The sequence below is a fragment of the Mandrillus leucophaeus genome, unplaced genomic scaffold, assembly GCF_000951045.1.
Source record: "Mandrillus leucophaeus isolate KB7577 unplaced genomic scaffold, Mleu.le_1.0 Scaffold282, whole genome shotgun sequence".
Classification (NCBI taxonomy): domain Eukaryota; kingdom Metazoa; phylum Chordata; class Mammalia; order Primates; family Cercopithecidae; genus Mandrillus; species Mandrillus leucophaeus.
Genome location: NW_012102943.1, coordinates 593,496 through 611,999, shown reverse-complemented (window position 1 = coordinate 611,999; position 18,504 = coordinate 593,496). Strand labels below are relative to the sequence as shown.

Here is an 18,504-nt window from a genome sequence, read left to right as displayed (position 1 = left end):
TTTTAAGTCAGCAGCACTCAGTATTTCCAGGGGCTTTCCCATTCAAGTACGAACCAGGCTTGACCCTGCTTAGCTTCCAAGATCAGATGAGATTGAGCACATTCAGAATGGTATGGCTATAGACCTGGATTCGCTGTTTATTTTTTAAAATTCTTTTTCAGTTGATTTTAACTCGTGAGGCATACTAATTATATATCTGTATGCAGTATGTGTGACATTTGGATACATATATACAATGTGTAATTATCAGATCAGGGTAATTGGCATATCCATCTGGTGCCTACTTTCAAATTTCCAAACGTTTCTGCCCTTCCAAGAAGGAAGAGGCAGGTAGTAGCTTGGTGTAACTGTGTCACCTTTCCCTGGAAGATAAATGGATCAGGAGCAACAGAAGCAGCCCACGTGATCTGAAGCCGTAGAGGAGCATCTGTCTTCTTTCCTAACACCCCAAACCCAGCTGCTGTCACTTTTCTGCCTCTATTTGGGTGGAATTTATTTGGCTATCCCTGCAGGTGTCACTCTCCTGAGTCCAGACTTCATAGCTCTCCAGAGGCTTTCGGGCTGCTTTGAGTTTAATGATAGAGCCCCCAGATTGTTCCAAAGAGTTTTCATTATCTATTCGTGGAGCAAATATGACCTTTTACCAAACTCAGTCTTTACAAGGTTGTTCTCCTGCTTATAGCATAAGAACATCTTCTAGATTTTAAGTTCAGCCACAGAGAAACTCAATGCACATATACACAGTCTGTATTAGCACATTTAAATAGATTTCCCACAAGGGAGGACAAATGTTTCTTGCTGCCTAACACATGAGGGTCTGGTTTAAAGTGGAGCTTTGCTTAGGGATGGAGACCTTTCCTTTTAATGACCAAGTCAGATCTGTAAGCTGATCACAGACTTTTTTCCTACTCAGCAGTCAAGGCACTGGAGTGATAAAATAGGGATATCCCGTGGTGAGTCACGTCTTTTTTGGAAGCTACACCTGAATCAGTAGTAGGAAGAGAGCCATAGTGATATGGAAAGACGGAATTCTGCTCCGGCCTCTTGGTCCTGCAGTGTCTTCATCTAATTCTAGGGACACTTGACTCGGATGGGACAGATATAAATAGGCTTGTGACATTTTAATTGCATTTTTGTTTTTATTTTTGAAGGCACATACACCCATATACCCATGGCAAAGATTCAGATTTTCAAAAGGTACACAGAGAGCATTTAGTTTCCACCCCTCGCCCTCCACTCTAATTCCCAGTTTTACAATTTCCCATTTCAGAGGCAACCATATTCCCAGTTTGTTTCTTTCTTTTTTGAGATGTTTAATGTATGTAAGATTGTCATGTGGGGCGAGGGTATTTTTTTTCTCCTCTTCTTTCTTTTTTAAGACAAATTGTAGCACTCTATAGATACTGTATTGCTTCATGCTTTCTTCACTTAAAAAAAGTGATATAAAAGTGTCCCCGTGATAGTGATATACTGTATCACATGATAGAGTGATATATCGTGGGCATAGTTTCATATCACACCTGGAGTTCTGCCTCATACTTTGTTAAAAGCTATATGGGGGCACCACGATTTGTCTAACCAGTTCCCACTGGTTAACATTTAAATTGTTTTCAGTCTTTCCTTCTTAAATGGTGCTGCAGTGAGATATTGTGAATATAAGCTTTTGTGTACATGTGCGAGGATATCTGCGAGCTAAATTTTTAGACATGAAATTGCTGGGTCCGAAGGACGTGTGGGTTTGTAGCCTTGATAAGTGTCAACAAATCGCAATGGGACCATTTTGCACTCTTGCTGATGATGTGTAAGTGTGCTGAGCAGGCTTGGCACATCTCCTGTCTCTCTCGGCAGGTTGTACCAGTCAGTTAAGCTGCTGTACTCCATCGGGATCTTTTTCACCTACGCGCTCCAGTTCTACGTCCCGGCTGAGATCATCATCCCCTTCTTTGTGTCCCGAGCACCCGAGCACTGTGAGTTAGTGGTGGACCTGTTTGTGCGCACAGTGCTGGTCTGCCTGACATGTGAGTAGAAGACGATAATTGCCTTGCTTGTTTTTCCCTAAAGGGCACCCAGTCTCCAGGGCGTGCGTGAGAAAAGACAGTATGTGTCTTTTGACATATGCTGCCTATGTTTGTGAGCAGAGAACCTGGCCCATGGCCTTGCTTTCAGAGTTGAGGCACCTCCAGATGGGGAAGTGAGTTAATTACATATGTACTCTAAAGAACATGGGAATGAGGACAGTGGTTTATTTATAGATAGGGTATGAAATGCTGTGGAGATGGTTTTTATTTATAGATAGGGTATGAAATGCTGTGGAGATGGTTATCATTCAGAGTAAAGACATACAACTACTATCCCATATTAAATAAGGTAAGGGTCTGAAAGCCATTTAACCCGTATCTGTAATGAGTATAAGTTACTTTGATGAAGGGTACTTATTTGTTTTTTCGAATTGTTGTTTTTCCAGTGTGACAAGTTACTCCTTAGATTTCCTTTAGAGCCTGTAGGATAGTATTCTACACATTTTTAAATGTCGGTCTTACTAAATATGTTTCAGAAAATTTCTAGTGATTAACCTAGGTATTTGATTGATCACTTGTGTTTTCTTCTTCTTCTCTCAGCCCCGTTCCAAGGAGTGTAAGTTAAAAGACAGGCTATCCTTCTGTTTGCTGTGGTTGAAAACTGGTGACATTTAGAAAATAAAAGTAAAAATTTTTTTTTTGTAGCTTTTGTGAGTTGGTAGACTAGAGAACCCCGGAGCAAATTGGTCTATAATAGTGAATTTAAGTTTCTAAGAGATTTGCAATTGTTTTCCAAATTGAAATGCTTAAAGCACAGATTCCTCTTTTTGGCTCTATTTGTTTTTTGTTTTGTTTTGTTTTTTGTTTTTTTTTTTTTTTAACAAGAACCTCTTTGCTTATTATATTGAGACTTCCCCGAGAATTTTCTTAAATTATTCAGTCTGAGCTTCTGTCTTTGGAATAAAAATAGATCCATATGATTTTTAAAATTCTAATTAGGGTTGACTGTTTTAAGGATGAAAGATGGGAATGTTGTCTAGCATTTGCTCTTAGTCATTCTTTCAGGCCCTCTCCTAGACCAGCCTATAGAAACAGCCCACACAGCTGCTAATCCAGGGCCCAGGGCTGTTGAAAGCCGGCTGCTCTTCCCACAGTGACTGAAAAAGAAGGAACATGATGTATCCTGCTTTTCTAGTAGATTGCCTTAATGTGCACTGCTAAGATGGGATGTTTGGATTCCAGATTTTAATCCTGTCTTGTGCCAGTAACTCTCCATGCTTTGATTTAAGGTGTATATTTCCGCCGTGGGTGGAGTAGCTCTAAGTGCTGAGGAGACAGCTTTCACATGTACCGTATTTATCATGTAAACTCTCAGGGCCCAATTCTTAAATCTAAAGGGCACTGGAAGAAAGCATGTGGTTAGTTCAAATGATTTGCTTTTCTCCAAAGTGTTCCCTGCAGAAAAAGTAGGTCTCTCTAGGTAAAACGTGCCTTCCTGACTAAACAGCTTCTCCTCCCTGCCTATTGAGCTGGGGCAGTGACAGGAGCCTGGCTCCTCTCCCTGCCCAGTTTTCCCCTGCAGCCTGACTCAGCCTCCCTGTAGCATATGCCACACTTCCTGCCAGGTTTATTCCTGCAGCACCCCACAGGAGACAGTAGTCTCTGATTCACAGACCTCATGTTACCCTTAGATGCCTCTTGGATTTTGCTTCACTTTTCCTGGCCCTGTCTGTGAGTCTCGTCTCCCTTCAACAGCACGATGCTCAGAAGACATGGCTGCTTTTGGTCTTCTAGTGTGTGCCGTTGTTTTTCCCTTCTATGATCTGCTGTGACTTAGCATTGCATGTCATCCTGTTCAAAAAGGCAGCCCCCTTTATCTCTGAGAGCACTCGCCTCTCTCACCTTCCTTGGAGACTTTGAAGTAATTGTGGGACTCAGTAGAGGCCTTTCATGGTAGCAGCAACTTAAATGTATTCATGCAAGTTCATTTTGTTCTTGCTTTTCTGTTCTTTCAGATCTTTCAGCACCATTGATTAGTATGTGATTTTAGATCTTTAATTGATGTTTTTCATTTATACTCATACATTTTAACAGCAGCTTCTTTTATTGCTATTTCTGGTGTTTTCCTATCTTTTCCACAACTTTTCCTCCTCCTCTTCACCCTCCAAGGGGAACAGGAGGAATTTGGTGTAGTTTCATTTTTTTTGCCTTCTTGGAATTCAACTTTCTCCCCACTCTCTCCCATCCTCCAAAGATTACTATGGCTGATACAGACTTTGTGATGCTTAATTTCAAACTGTTGGAGAAGAGGGGGAGGGAAAACAAGTGTTTCATAGAATAATGCTCATTTCGTTATGATTTCATATTGGACAGTATCTACTTCCAGCCCATATTTTTGGAAATGCAGACTTAGCAGGTCACCTTATGTCCGGACCTTGTGTGGAAGAGGCTGGCCCCACCTGGTTGAGTCTGGAGTTGTAGGATCAATGGTTTTTTAGATTTCTTTGGAGCAATAACCCATCCATCCTTCAGTGATTCATACTGATTTTCTGTGGCATTTGCCATGTGACACATTTTACTTCAGTTTGCTATGAAAATTTCAGAAACCTATTTCTGAAGATATAATTACATAAAATCGCATCATTCAAGAAGCCTGTTCAGACTGCAATGCAGAGCTGCAAAACATTCCAGGCAGTCAGATTTTTAGAGGATGAAGCTTCAGGGTCCAAACAGAGTAGCTTCTTAGTACCTTTGGGCCTTTCACGCTTTTTAGTCTTGCAGCTACAGTGAAGAAGAGCAGTATCATTCATTAGCTGTGTAACCCTGGCCCCCCTCCAGGAACCCTCACAAGGCCTCAGGGTCCTCAACTGTAAGATAGGACGGGTGTCTGATCTCCAAGGTTTCTCTGAACTCCAAAATTCTGTGATTCTGTGCAGATGCTTTGCACTTGATTTTAAATTTCTACACAAATATTACTCTAAAAAAAAGAAAGTCAATGTAAAAACATTTGGGAATAAAAGAAGAAGAAATTCCAATATTCCACCAATTTAACAAAGTAATGTATTTTTTGCATTGTATCTTCTGTGTCTTAATCCTCATGCGTTCATTGTAAAAATAGTTGCCATTGTAGTTTACACATAACTTTGTCTTCCACATTTTGTTTAATTTTATATCACGAATATTCGTATCTTTCAGTAATATTTTCATGACCTCATGGTATTTCACTGTATTGGTGGATCATATTAACTAAGGTACTCCTTTAATGTTAGACATGGAGGTTGTTTCCCTTGCTTTCATATTTTTTAAATTTATACCCCTACTAAGTCAAATTTTGTATTCTGTCCAAGATTATTGTGAATTTTAAAGGCATATTTATAGACATTTAAAAGTAACATGGTAGGTTTTAAGAACTTTGATCGTAATAAAATAGCAGCAAGAGCTCCCAGCACAAGAGCTGTAAATGGCCAGCATATTTCCTAAGTGTGTGTTTGTTCTTTTCAGTGCTTTGCTCTTGTCTTGTACATAAGTCAGCTCTTTCTGATGCTGGTTCAAAACCACAGGCTCCAGAATCCAGTTCCTTCTGTGAACATGACTGTTGGCCTTATGTTGCTTCAGCAGTTTAAAAGTTCATATTCTTCGTGTCTCTTCACCGGAAGGGAAGACGTTTTGTAATACTGTTGGAGCCCTCTTGACTAATCGTGTGGCTGAGCTGAGGTTGGCCTCTGTCCCCTCTTTGGTACATGCCACAGCTGAGCTGCTGCCGAGAAGTGTATAACTGAGTTTGTTATACAAATGTCTTCCTCTTTGTCTGGGCTGGGGTCTTTTCGTGTGGGGAGGTGCAGGGATTAGGGGAGAGTTGGGAGAGGGGTATTCCTGGCTGGCTGCTTCCTGAGATCTCTACCTTGTTGAGTTTCTCTTCATAGGCACTTTAACTCACAGAACACATTTAGTGCCAGAAGGGGTTTTATTTGCCCCACATGTCTGAGTAGTCAATTGCTGCTTCTGGAGTTAAAGTCATTTTCCATGGTGGCAAAACAGATACCCGTGCTGTTGAACCCTGGGAGCTGCTGATACTGATTTGGTTTGGACATCCTTCTCTTCTTCCCACTTCATGTTAGTGGGAGGCTCGCTCTTGTCCTCTGCGGTGTCACGCTTTGTGTAGGGTTCAGTGGTGGTATGTGGTTCAGCTAGGACAGGAAGAGGGACTTCCCTTTGCAGCCCTGTGATCCTGGCTTTAAGAGGAGAGAAATGTTCTTAAAATCTCTACTAAGGATATTTTTATTAGGCATATTTATCTTATATAGTGGTGAAAACAAGAACAAGTTTTTAGATTACTTATAAAATATCATGATGAAGCAGAAGATCTTTGTCCAATCAGAGGAAAAATTCTGATCCCAAGCTTCTGTATCTGTTTTCACTTAACTCTCGTCACAGAGTGGAGCATCTCTCTGACTCCACTTAACTGTCATGAAGTGCCCATATGTCCTGCTAGGTCAGTATGGGAGAGGGTGGGGAGATGACAGACTCTCAGGGCTGGGAGAGGCTCTGATTTGTCTCCTGCCAGGGACTCATTTTCTCTGATAATAAAGGCCTCCTGTCTCTTGAGCGGACTTCAGCATTTGTGGAGATGCTCGTGTGGCTGGGACTGAAGAAAAACTCACACTTCCTTTATTCATACGAAACCAAGTGGCTTAGAAGCTCCCTTTTGGGCAAGCCATGTGTTCCGGGAAAGGAGCCCCATCACTTCGCTGCGCCACCTTCAGGCAGGATGTGGTGCTTCCCAGGTGTCAGTGAGGTGAGGAACATATCCCAGAACACAGTCCTAAGTGACTAACACTGGAATGTATAGTCCTTAGAATTTCAGAGTTGGGCGAGACTTCAGACATCACCCAGTTACCATATTTCACAGGTAAATGAATGAACTGAGGCTCAGAATAGTAAGCTGATTTGCCCTGTGCCACTCAGCTTGTTATGGAGCAGGGACTAGTGATAATATTGAAGTATTTATTATTGGTTTTTAGAGCTCTGATTTCTTTACATGAGTGATATCATTTGACCATCCTGTTTAGTAGTTGGGGAAATGAGTCTCAAAGAGTTTAGGTAACTAGCCACTGAGTGGTAGAGCTGAGGTTGGAGCCTGGGCATTCCAAATCCAGAGCCTACCACCCATTCCTATACCACCCTCTCCCTGGGGCTCAGTTCTCCCAACTGTTTCCTCCGTGCAGTTTCCACCCCACAGTAACACCTGGCGCCATCGCTGCGAGGGTGACATTAGGCAGGGAGACCCAGACCCCACAGAGAGCAAGTGTCTTGGTGTTGGTACCACAGTAGACCAGCTCTTTTGTTGAGCGTTAGATGACCTATGATGAGAATGCTGTTTTGTCATCAGCCTACAATTTTACCTCTAATTTTCTCCATATTCAACCCTCAAGGTTTGGGAGATGTCACCAACTCTATTTCGAAGCAGCGAAGGGCTGAAAACATACTATTTTTGAGTTGGGAAATTAAAAGCCTAAACTTTTTGCACACTTCTCAAAGCCTTGAGATCAGTGAAGATGTTAATGAGAATTGCCGTTATGGTTGATTAATAGAAGAAGGAAAGATGAAGAACTGCTCCAGAGTATATAACACTGTGGCAGAGGTGGATCTGAGACTCAATATTCTTGTGCCCCTTTGCTTTCAGGCTTTGAATCCTTTGTCCAATTCCACTTGACAAAGCAGAAAGAGGTCAGGGCTGATCGTGTGCTGGATTCTCCACCACGCCCGTGGTGCGTCCCTGGGAAAGCTAGCCTGGGTATCTGCCTCCCATTTCCTCACAGACAGGATCCTGCCACTGATCCGCCAGACTCCCTGTCTCCCCTCCCTCTGCATTTCCTTGCCCATCAGGTCTGTGAGGTTATGGCCCAGGGGCTTGAGGTCCTGGATCCTGGTCCCAGCTCTGTTGCTTCCTGTCGTTTACACCCTCTGGGCCTCTCTTTCCATAGGACTGTAGTAATTTTGTGGAGTTACATACCTGTGAAACAGAGGCAGATTCACCTTCACTAGTGAGTGCTTAGCAGTGCTGTCTGCTGGGTACCACTAGACATTCTGCAGTGATGGAAATGTCCTGTGTGTGTGCTGTCCATTGCAGCAGCCACTAGGCACCAGTGGTAGTTGAGACTTTGAAATGTGGCTAGTGTGAATGAAGAACAGGATTCATTTCATTTTAATTCATTTCAATGTAAATAGCCATCCGTGGCTAGTGGCTACTGTGTTGGACAGCACAGCTCCAGGGTAGGTGTGAGGCAGGAGGCATGAATCCACTCTTTCCCTGGTGTGTGTGTCCATTTGCATTATTATAAAGAAGCACCTGAGACTGGGTAATTTATACAGAAAAGAGGTTTATTTTGGCTCATGGCTCTGCAGGCTGTACAGGAAGTGTGATGCCAGCATCTGCTTCTGGTGAGGGCCTCAGGAAGCTTCTAATCATGGCAGAAGGCAAAGCGGGAGCAGGTCTCACATGGCAAGATAGGGAGCAAGGATAAGGGAGATACCAGGCTGTTTTAAACAACAGCTGTCTTGGGGAGGGCACCAAGTCATTCATGAGGGATTTGCCCCCACGACTCTTCCCACCAGGCCCCACTTCTGACATTGGGGGTCATATTTCAACATGAAATTTGGAGGGGACAAATATCCAAACCATATTACCTAGTAAGTCCTGGTTCCCACATGCCTCTCATCTTAGTGCAGGGAGTGCTATTGTATTTTGTTTGTTTTTGTGGCTCCTCAAAAATCAACTTCAGACATTTCAGTTTAAAGTGTTTCTTACAAAATCTGGTCTTGAAATGCAATCCAATCCTTTCTTCTGGTGCTCATCCAAGGAAGCAGTGATCGATGTAGACATTGGCTGCCTTGGACTCAGACGTCCTGGCAATCTCACCAGGGTGATGCCTTCTTAGAGTGACTTGACTACATTTTTGCCTTACAAAATGAACTTAGAAGCAAACCTCTCATATAAAAGGTAACCTCTCGTAGGAATCAGTGAGGTAGTAGATAAGCTCTGGATGTCTGTATCAAGGCTGGGAGCATCCAGCTGTAGCCCAGCAGTGGGAGAGACAATCTGTGAAACTCCGTTTGATTACTGACAGGTTAGTAACTAACAGGAAGTCATGCTGTAGCAGGATGCACTTTTCATGGCCAAAAAGATGAATACTAATGACGATAACATTAACATGTAAGACATCCCTACTGTACACCAGGCCTTTTGTGAAGCACCTGCATAACCTCATTTGACCATCATGACATCTCTATGATATAGGAGCAGTTAATATCCCCATTTTGCCAACAAGAAAACTGGGGAATAGGAAGGTACCATACCTTCCCCAGTGTCATTCAGCTAATTAGCAGCAGAGCCGAGATCTGAACACAAGAACGTCGTTCCAGAGCCCACAACCCTCAATAAACCTGTGAAACACTGGCCTTTGCCTGCCTGGTGGAAAGATCGGTGAGATGGGAAGCATGGGGCCAGTGGGCACTAGGATACTTGTATTCGGTGAAGCCTCCTGCTTACAGCACTGTCTGGCAGTGTTGGCAATGGCTGGTATGGCACGGAAGCTGATGGCACCTCCTGCGGCAGTGCACCATTGGTCTCCGTCAGTTCCTCCTTCCTTGCTCACCCGTGACTGAGTTTCAGATGTGAGAGGCAGTGGGTGTCCTGACACAGAGATACGGTCATTGTGTGGGGCTTTGCCAGGGGTCAGCCTGCAGATAGAACTGCTTTTTTTCAGCTGTATGAAAATGCTCTGTGAAATGCGGTTTTATCACGGTGTCTTTCCAGAAAGAGGGGTTTCTTTTCCTATTTGGTTTCTTGTCAGTCAAGTAGAAATGTTTGTGTTGGAGTCTCCCTGAGTGGTAAGAAAATGAGCAGCTGCTCAGAAATGTCCACCTCCTTTTCTGCCCCCTACCCTCCCTCCTTTGGTAGAAACCAGATTGCCCTGAAACATAATTTGGTTCCTTTTGTGCAGAAAGATGGAAGTCATGCGCTGTAGCAGGAAAAGCTGAAAGCCCAGGGACTGGAGCCAGAAGATCCAGGTTCCAGTCCCAGTTCTGCTGACCTTGCAGGGGGACGCCAGTTATTCCACGTTTCTGGGCATCTGTTTCACAGAGATTGAACTGGATAATGTCTGCGTTTTCTTAGAGCTCTCAATCCTAGAAGACGGACAGATGCTGAATTTGCTCGACAGTAGGGAGACAGACCTCTCCCAGCTCTGGGCGTCTTAAACAGGCATGTCCTCTCTTTCTGCAGGCCTCCTGGCCGTCCTCATCCCCCGCCTGGACCTGGTCATCTCCCTGGTGGGCTCCGTGAGCAGCAGCGCCCTGGCCCTCATCATCCCACCACTCCTGGAGGTCAGCACCTTCTACTCAGAGGGCATGAGCCCCCTCACCATCTTCAAGGACGCCCTGATCAGCGTCCTGGGCTTCGTGGGCTTTGTGGTGGGGACCTATGAGGCCCTCTATGAGCTGATCCAGCCAAGCAATGCTCCCATCTTCATCAATTCCACCCGTGCCTTCATATAGGGATCTGGGTTCGTCTCTGCAGCTGCCTACCCCTGCCTCGTGTGTCCCCCGTTACCTGTCCCCAGAGCCTCAGGTATGGTCCAGGCTCTGAGGAAAATCAGGGTTGCTGTGTGGGAACCCCTCTGCCTGGCTCCTGGATACCCCGGGCCAGGTAACCTGAGGGCAGGGGAGAAGTGGGGTGGCAGACATGCAGAAGTGCCACTAGTGACAGGGCCGCCATCGCTCACTTGTACCTATTTACACCCAGACCTTTCCAGCTCCCCCTCATCATGCCTCCTCCTCCCTCCCTTCCTCCCCCGCTGCTGGTGCGCCTCGCCCAATTCATTCTTACTGCACAGTTCACTTTATTTAACAATTTTAGTGTCCCCCACCTCATGTTTTCACCTTTTCTGGTCTAGGCGTAGATTAAATAACTGGGAACTCCCCCTCTTTATAAAGCTGGGCCTCTCTCTCATCTCTCTGCCAAATGTTGTATCTCAGTATTCTTCCTACTCGAGTCTCCAGGGGCTGGCTGGACCTACCTGGTCATTTGAAACAGGCCCCCCAAACTGGAGTTTTTAATCTTGACTCTCTGGTTTGCTGTGCCCCTTAAGGCAATGCGTGTCTTCCGCGGATTCCTTAGGATGAGTCACAGTACTGTATTCTTAGTTGCTTTAGCTCTTAAAACATAGGAAGTGTTGTCTAAACGGAAAATATTTATCTTTTATTTAAAATCAGATTTTTGTTTTTAGACTGTCTCTAGATCTGGGGCTATTACGAATGACTTCTTCTTCAGTAAACTTTGACTCAACTTCTCCTGCTGAAAAGAAGCTCGCTCCAGGAGATGTCTGCTGGGGTCCTCGGCACTCTTGGCTGAGGACGCAAAGGTTTTAATCAGGATCATCTAAAAATGTACCTCGGTGAGGAGGCGCAGATTTTGCCTCCTGTTGACCAGCCTGGTTTCATGCTGAAAAGACATTGAAGGACTGCAGAAATGTGTGGGTGCACTGGGCCGAGGGAAGGGTGGCTGAGCGAGAGGCGTATAAAATGGGGCTGTGTGCCTGCAGGCCCATATTTCCGCCTCAGCCCATGCCAGGTGAAAGGATCAGCAATGCTCAGTTGCCATCGTGCTGGGACGACACCCGCTCTATTGCCACGGATGAGTAGCTGAGGTCAGTGTGCACAGAGAGTTTGACATTAAGTTCATAGACTTTACAGCAGCTGGTCTGACACTACGCGCGGTGCTTGGTTGTTTACAATCAGTGGGGAATAGGGCAGAACCAGTGCCCGGCCCCACACTGCCTCTGTGGCCTAGCCTTTGAAAGGAACCACTGAACACTAATTATGAGCCCTGTCTTTCCCCCAGAATGCCTCCCTGGGTTTCGCAAACAGCCTTGAGGTTGGCCCTCCTCAAGGTCAGCCTTCAGATTTGGGAGCAAACTTCAGAGAAGGCAGAGGAAGATACATTGCCTTGCTGTGGACTGCCTCTTCTTTCCTCTTGGTGTACAAAGTATTTCAGAAGGCCATTGATGAATTTCCCCTCTTTAGCTGTGTGTGTGTGTGCACAGTGTGTGTGTGTGTGTTCCTGTGTAAGTAACAGACCAGACCCCTTGTCTCCTCTGTTCCGTCACCAGGCTCTTGCTTCACTGCAGATACAGTTCACTCTGAAAGTTGGTTGAAGGAGAGCAGCAAAAATGTATCAGGGGTTTTGCTTCTGTGTTTCACCCAAAGCTCATAAGGGCTGTGACCCAGCCACATGGCCCCAGTTTTTTCTGTCTCTTCTGTTCCAAAGCCAGGAGAGCTGACTTCCAGGTGAAGGGATGGGAAAAGTGGACTCTCGTTGTAGTGACTCCCCACCTACCTAATAATTTGTTAACTTAGGAACATGCCGTCATTGTTGACTTGTTCTTCCTTAGGAGAAGGATGCTTTTCACCACCCTTTCTGTTCTATGGTGGACTCTTAACAGGTGCTATGTGACCACGAATCTAGCTGGGAGTAGCAGAGGCCCTGTCTTCTGAAGTCTCAGGTTTAGAAGTTACCAAAGTGGGCTCGGAAACCGTCATCTCCTGGTTCCAAGTTCGGGCTCTGGCAGCCCAGCCACTATCTTAGCTGTCTTCCCCAGCGGTGCTAAGAGTGGTCTCAGTGAGAAGGTAGAGGCCACCTGGAGGGCCAGACCTGTGTCCTGCCCATGTCCTCCTTGGTGGATGTTTCTGTGTACTCAGAGCTGCTAGAGGCCATCCTGCCCAGCCGAGTTCTGAGATTGGGACTGTGATGTTGGCACCTGAGGACTGGATGGGAGAATCCTGGGGGGTCCCCCAGCTCTTAGCAAGATGCAGGCTATTGCTGCCGGGCTGTGAGAACACGGTATGTAGGAGAGTTGGCTGTAGCTTTAGGATTTCTGGAAGCCAATTTGGCATTGCCTGTTTGATCTCTGGCTTGTGTTCCTGCTACACTGACAGACTGATTGCGTGGCTCTTCCAGAAGACCCAGGAAGGGCACTCCAGCTGGAGGGCCTTCCTGGCCGTGCAGGTGCACAGCTGTTAGGCATCAAGCAAAGGATCAGTAGTAGTGGGAGGAAGCCCTTCCTCCTCTTATGCAAGCAGCCCTCAGCCAGCCCAGAATCTCTTATGCAGCCCAAAGGGCTTCTTGAAGCAGAGAACCCTCCCTGGTGTCCTCCCACGGTAAGTAGAAATACGATCACAGAGCAACAGAGCAAAGGCTTTCAGGAGTGTGAGGCTGCATCTGCTGGAGCAAAGGGGAGCCGTGGGCTTTCCCAGCCAGATACTCTTGAGCTTTGTGACCCTGCTCCTGTCACCCCAATTTCCCCAAGCCAGAGGTAGCTTTCTCAGAGCCCCTTGGTGGTTCTCTCCTCCAAATGCTGCTGTTGGGAGCAGGCTTCCAGCTCTCAGTGGGCAGTGCACCTCCTGCTAAATGCAGACACTTGCTGGGAAGAATGTGAGCTGGCATCTTCTGTTCACTCTGCCTAGCAGTTGTCACCATTCACAAGTGGCATTATTTATGTTGTGCTGCTGTCCAGCTGCTAAGATCCCTTCATCTGCACAAGCCCTGGCAAGATACGTGTGAATGTGTGTCATTTCACTTTAGCCGCCCTCTTCCATCTCTCCTCTGCAGCTGGATTCATTGGCTGATGCTCACTGCTCACTGTCTATCCCCAGGAAATTTATAGTTTTATCAATAGTCTTAAAGTGTTGATCCTAAACAAGTGCATTCGAAAAATCATGTTTCTTCTCTCTCATCTCTCATCTTACTTTTCTCTTCTCAGATTTCTCCCTTCCTAGAACATTATCTCTGTTTAGCACGAATGTTCACCTCATATTTTTCAGAAGTGCAAAAATCTCAATTTATGTCTGTTTACAGCTCTCTGTCCTCACTGCTCACAGCAAGGGTTTCTGTATCAGTGGATTTTATTTTGTAGCTGCTGAGATGTTAAGGCAAGCTTCAGCATCTGCCCCCACTGGGTCCACAATGCTGCTTCCTCAATGCTGCTTCCTCAAAGAGAAGACACAGAGTCCAAGTGGCAGGACTTGAGGCTGGCTTCCAGTCTGCCTTAGAAGTTAATTTTCCAAAGTACATTACAGATCTCTGAGGCCATTAGGGGAAAAGGAAGGGGTGTGGTTTGTCTTTGAAATTACGGTTAATACTTTTAGACAGTAAATCCGACTGGTTGCAAGGCTATTTGCCCCAACAATATCAGCCTGTAACATTTCTTCTCTTTCCTTTGTGCCACTGAGTCATTCCCTGGCCAGAGGACATAAATGGTGCTGATAGGAGGTTATCAGAGTAAGGAAGGTAGGAGATATAGGTACAGGGTGCCTGTCATTCACTGTGTTATTTGGTTTAAATCAAAGTGATTCTGGGGAAGCTATGTTCTTTCAGTGGGTAATAAAATTGGTAACTCTATTGTAAAACATGTCAATGGTGTGTGAAGAAAATCAACCAATCCGTAGGTGTTGCTAACTAGACAGTACTGTGTATGTTACGTGCCTGTGTGGATGTGGATCATGCCAGAGTTCATAGATCCTGTTTGGGGGTTTGCACATGGATCATATGTTAAGCTTTTTCTTTTCAATAAATGAATTTTATTTTTTATTTTTGAGAGGTTGCTGTCTGTGTCTTTTTTTTTTCCTTTTTATATCACTCAGATCCCTTGACTAGATACTGGGTTAGATGTTTCTGGTTTATGCCACAGAGTTCATATGAGAGTGGCACAAGCAGTAGACCCTTCCATGGAATTAAGAGTTGCCCAAGAAGAAAGGGACCAGGAATGTTTTTTTGTTTTTTTCTGTTAGACAATCCTCCCCTCCCTAAACCTCCTTCCGCTTCTCTTGAAGACTTGAGTAAGAATTTTCAGCCCTCTCCTTGCATAGCAGATGAGCCCACGTGACAGGTGTGATGGCCAGTTTTATATGTGTCAACTTACAATTCAGTCAAACACTAATCCAGGTGTTGCTGCAAAGGTGTTTTGTAAATGTGGTTAACGTCTATAATCAGTTGCCTTTAAGTAAAAGAGGTTTTCTCAGTATTGTGGGTGGGCCACATTCAATCAGTGTAAAGGCCTTTAGAGCAAAGCTGAGGTTTCCTTGGAGAAGAAATTCTGCCTCCAGACTGCAGCATCAGCTCCTACGGGCCTGCCCTGTGACTCGCAGACTTGCCGGCTCACACAGTCATGGGAGCCAGTTCCTTGATCTCTCTCTCTCAGTCTTTCTATGTGTATTTGTATTCATATATGTGTATGTATATATAAATCTCCTACTGGCTTTGTTTCTCTGAAGAAATCTGACACAATAGGTAACACTTAATTTTCTTGAAATGTGGAGATTAATTTCAGGACAGGACAATGGAAAAGACACTCCTTCCCTTCCCTTTTTGTCACTGAGTGGGAAAACACACTTAAGGCTTAAAATGTTTATTCTCAATACATTGGTTCCCCCCCAAAAAAATTGCTTGGAATTTGTTCCCACCAGCAAGCACGTAATCAGTTCTGCAGCAAACATGCAATCAGTTCTGCAGCAAACACTAGCCAGGTGTGCTCCAATTCAATTCTGACACCACCTGCCTGGAGATGGCATCAGATTCCACAGGATGAGGGCTCAGTCCCCAAGAGTGACACCCCTCACCACCACCACCACTTCCAGTGCCAATTGCAAGTACCAGGTTGTTTACCTGTGCTTCTGACTGGCTAAAAATTGTAAATCAGGGTTCCCGTAACTCTGTTTTGGGGTTTGATTAATTTGCTAGAGTAGCTCATAGAACTCAGGGAAATACACTTACTTGTATAAGTTTAAAAACAGAGCCTTCAAGGAACACTCTTAAAAGTATAATATTTTACCAAGAGAGGAAGGCAGGCATATAGTCTATTTTCATTGTCATTATCATTTCTGGAACAGGAAGGTCAAAGAGATTTAGCAGCTATGCCAAGCTGCCCACCAGTAGGTAGCAGCATTGGGATACACATGCAAGTCTTCTGGTTCCAGAAACTGAGTGTTTCCCAAGGCGCTGGCTGCGTGTCTTTGTTGCAACCTCAAGAGGGAGGTTTGCCTTGAGGAATTGTCATGAGGGTTAGAGAGAATGTTGTAAAGTACCATATGTCATAATCACAAAGGACTTATTAAACATTTTCTGAAATATTCGCTGACTTGTAGAAAACCAGGACTCCAAAGTACTTCTGCTTGTTGTTCTGGCTGTCCGTCCATGCACTGATGTCTTGTTGACTTCCTCTGTGGAGAGCACTCGATCCTCTTTTAGGTTGTCCACCTCTTGAAGTTTTTATTTCTGCTCACATTTATACCTAATGGCTGTAACCTCTTCTTCCAGAGAGCCAGGGCCCTCCGGTAAGCCCATTGCACTACTACTGGAGGCATAAACCTGAGTGACAGTGGACCCTAAGCCTGGGGCTCTTTGCTATGTAGGTTGCCTTCCTCATACTTAGCCTATTGTGGTTGTGCTGAGGAACTATGTGTGTCTTTAATGGGTATGCTTTACTAGACCCTTGGCCATTGGTCTCCTTTAAAAAAAAATGGGGTAAAATTTACATGTAATTAAATTTAGATCTACCTTTTCAAATGTACAGTTCAGTGTGTTTTGCATACAGTCATGTGACCACCATCTCAGTCAAGATACAGACCATCTCCTTTGCCCCCAGAAGGTCCCTTGTGCCCCTTTGCAATCAATCCCATCCTCACACCACTCAGTCGCTGGCAGCTACTAATCTGTTTTTTCTGTCTCCAGTTTTGTCTTTTCTAGAATGTCATATAAAACCATTACATATGCAGCCCTTTGTGTCTGGTTTCTTTCACTTAACATAATCATGCTTTTTATATTCCTCCACGTTGTTACATGTATCCATAATTGATTCTTTTTATTGCTGAGTAGTATCCATTGCATGAGTGAACCATAATTTGTTTATCCATTCATTAGTTGATAGTCTTTGAGGCTGCTTCAAATTTTTAGCTGTTATGGCTTAGTTATTTTAATGTAAATTCCTGGTAAACAATTTAGAAACTGCCTCTTCTCTCTTCCTTAAAACTCGCTTGTAACTGCTGCTAATCAGAGTATGTTATGAGGGCAACTTGAATCTGTGCACCCCAATGGCCATTCTCAAGTTTTGGGCTCAAATATACTCTATACTTGATTATGAAAAAATTACTATTATGAATAAAGCTGCTATAAATACTCATGTACAGGTCTTTGTGTAGACCTATGTTTCTATTTCTCTTGGGTAAATACCTAGAGGTGAAATGATGGGGTTGTATGGGAAATGTGTGTTAACTTTTGGCAAATTGTTTTCCAAAGTGGCCGTTCCCTTTTGGATTCCTAATGTATAACAGTTACAGTTGCTCCATATCCTCACCAATACTTAATATTGTGGTCTTTTAAATTTTAGCCCTCTAATAGGTGTGAAGTGGCATCTCATTGCAGTTGTAATTTGCATTTCCCCAATGACTAGTGATGTTTTGCACCTCTTTACATGCTTATTGGCCTATCTTTTTAATGAAGTATTTGTTCAAATATTTTGCCTCTTAAAATTCAGTCATCTACTTCTTTTGATATGTTTTTTATTGGAAAATAATTGTAGATTTACAGGAAGAGTCAAAGGCACAGGAGGGAGGTCCAAGTCCAGAGCACCCTTCAGCTGGGCTTCCCAGTGTTAATATCTTGCATAACTGTAGTACATTATCGAAACCAGGAAATTGACATTGGCGCAATCCATAGAGCTGATGCAGATTTCGTTAGTTATACAGATACTCATTTGTTTGTGTGTGTGTTTGTGTATAGCTGTATGCAGTTTTATCATGAGTAGCTTTGTATACACCACTACCACAAACTAGATACCTAACTGTGTCATCACCTCAAGACTCCTTTATGCTACCCCTTTATAAATACCCACTCCCTTCAGTCCCCCACATCCCTAACCTTCCCCAGAAGCCACGAATCTGTTCTTCATCTCTATAATCTTGTTATTCATGAAATATATAATAATTCAATAAATTGAATTATGCCATATGTATCTTTTTGGGGTTGGCTTCTTTCACTCAGTATAATTTCCTTGATGTTCATCTAAGTTGTTGCATTTATCAATAGTTTGTTTCTTTTTATTGTTGAGTAGGATTCCATGGTACTGATATTTAACCATTTGCTCACTGAAAGAAATGTGCATAGTTTCCAGATTTGGTTATTACAAATAAAGTGCTATAAATATTTGTGCAAGTGTTCCTGCATGAAAATAGTTTTAATTTCTCTGGGATATATGCCCAGGAGCACAACTGTTGAATTGTATGGTGATATGGTTTGGCTGTGTCCCCACGCAGATCTCATCTTGAGTTTCCACATGTTGTGGGAGGGACCCGGTGGGAGGTGATTGAATTGTGGGGGCATGTCTTTCCTGCATTGTTCTCGTGATAGTGAATAAGCCTCACGAGGTCTGATGGT

The 18,504-nt window shown here is 44.2% G+C and overlaps 1 protein-coding gene across 2 annotated transcripts in view; it reads left to right on the top strand.

Annotated features, from left to right (window-relative positions):
* Window positions 1-14,572, top strand: part of SLC36A1 (solute carrier family 36 (proton/amino acid symporter), member 1) — a 47,038-nt gene extending 32,466 nt beyond the window's left edge. For both annotated transcript variants that reach the window (XM_011985300.1, XM_011985301.1), the window contains exons 10-11: window positions 1,849-2,018; window positions 10,303-14,572. In XM_011985300.1, the coding sequence (XP_011840690.1) occupies window positions 1,849-2,018; window positions 10,303-10,574 (442 nt within the window). In that variant the 3' untranslated portion in view covers window positions 10,575-14,572. The remainder of the gene's footprint in view (window positions 1-1,848; window positions 2,019-10,302) is intronic.
* The last annotated feature ends 3,932 nt before the right edge of the window (window positions 14,573-18,504 follow it).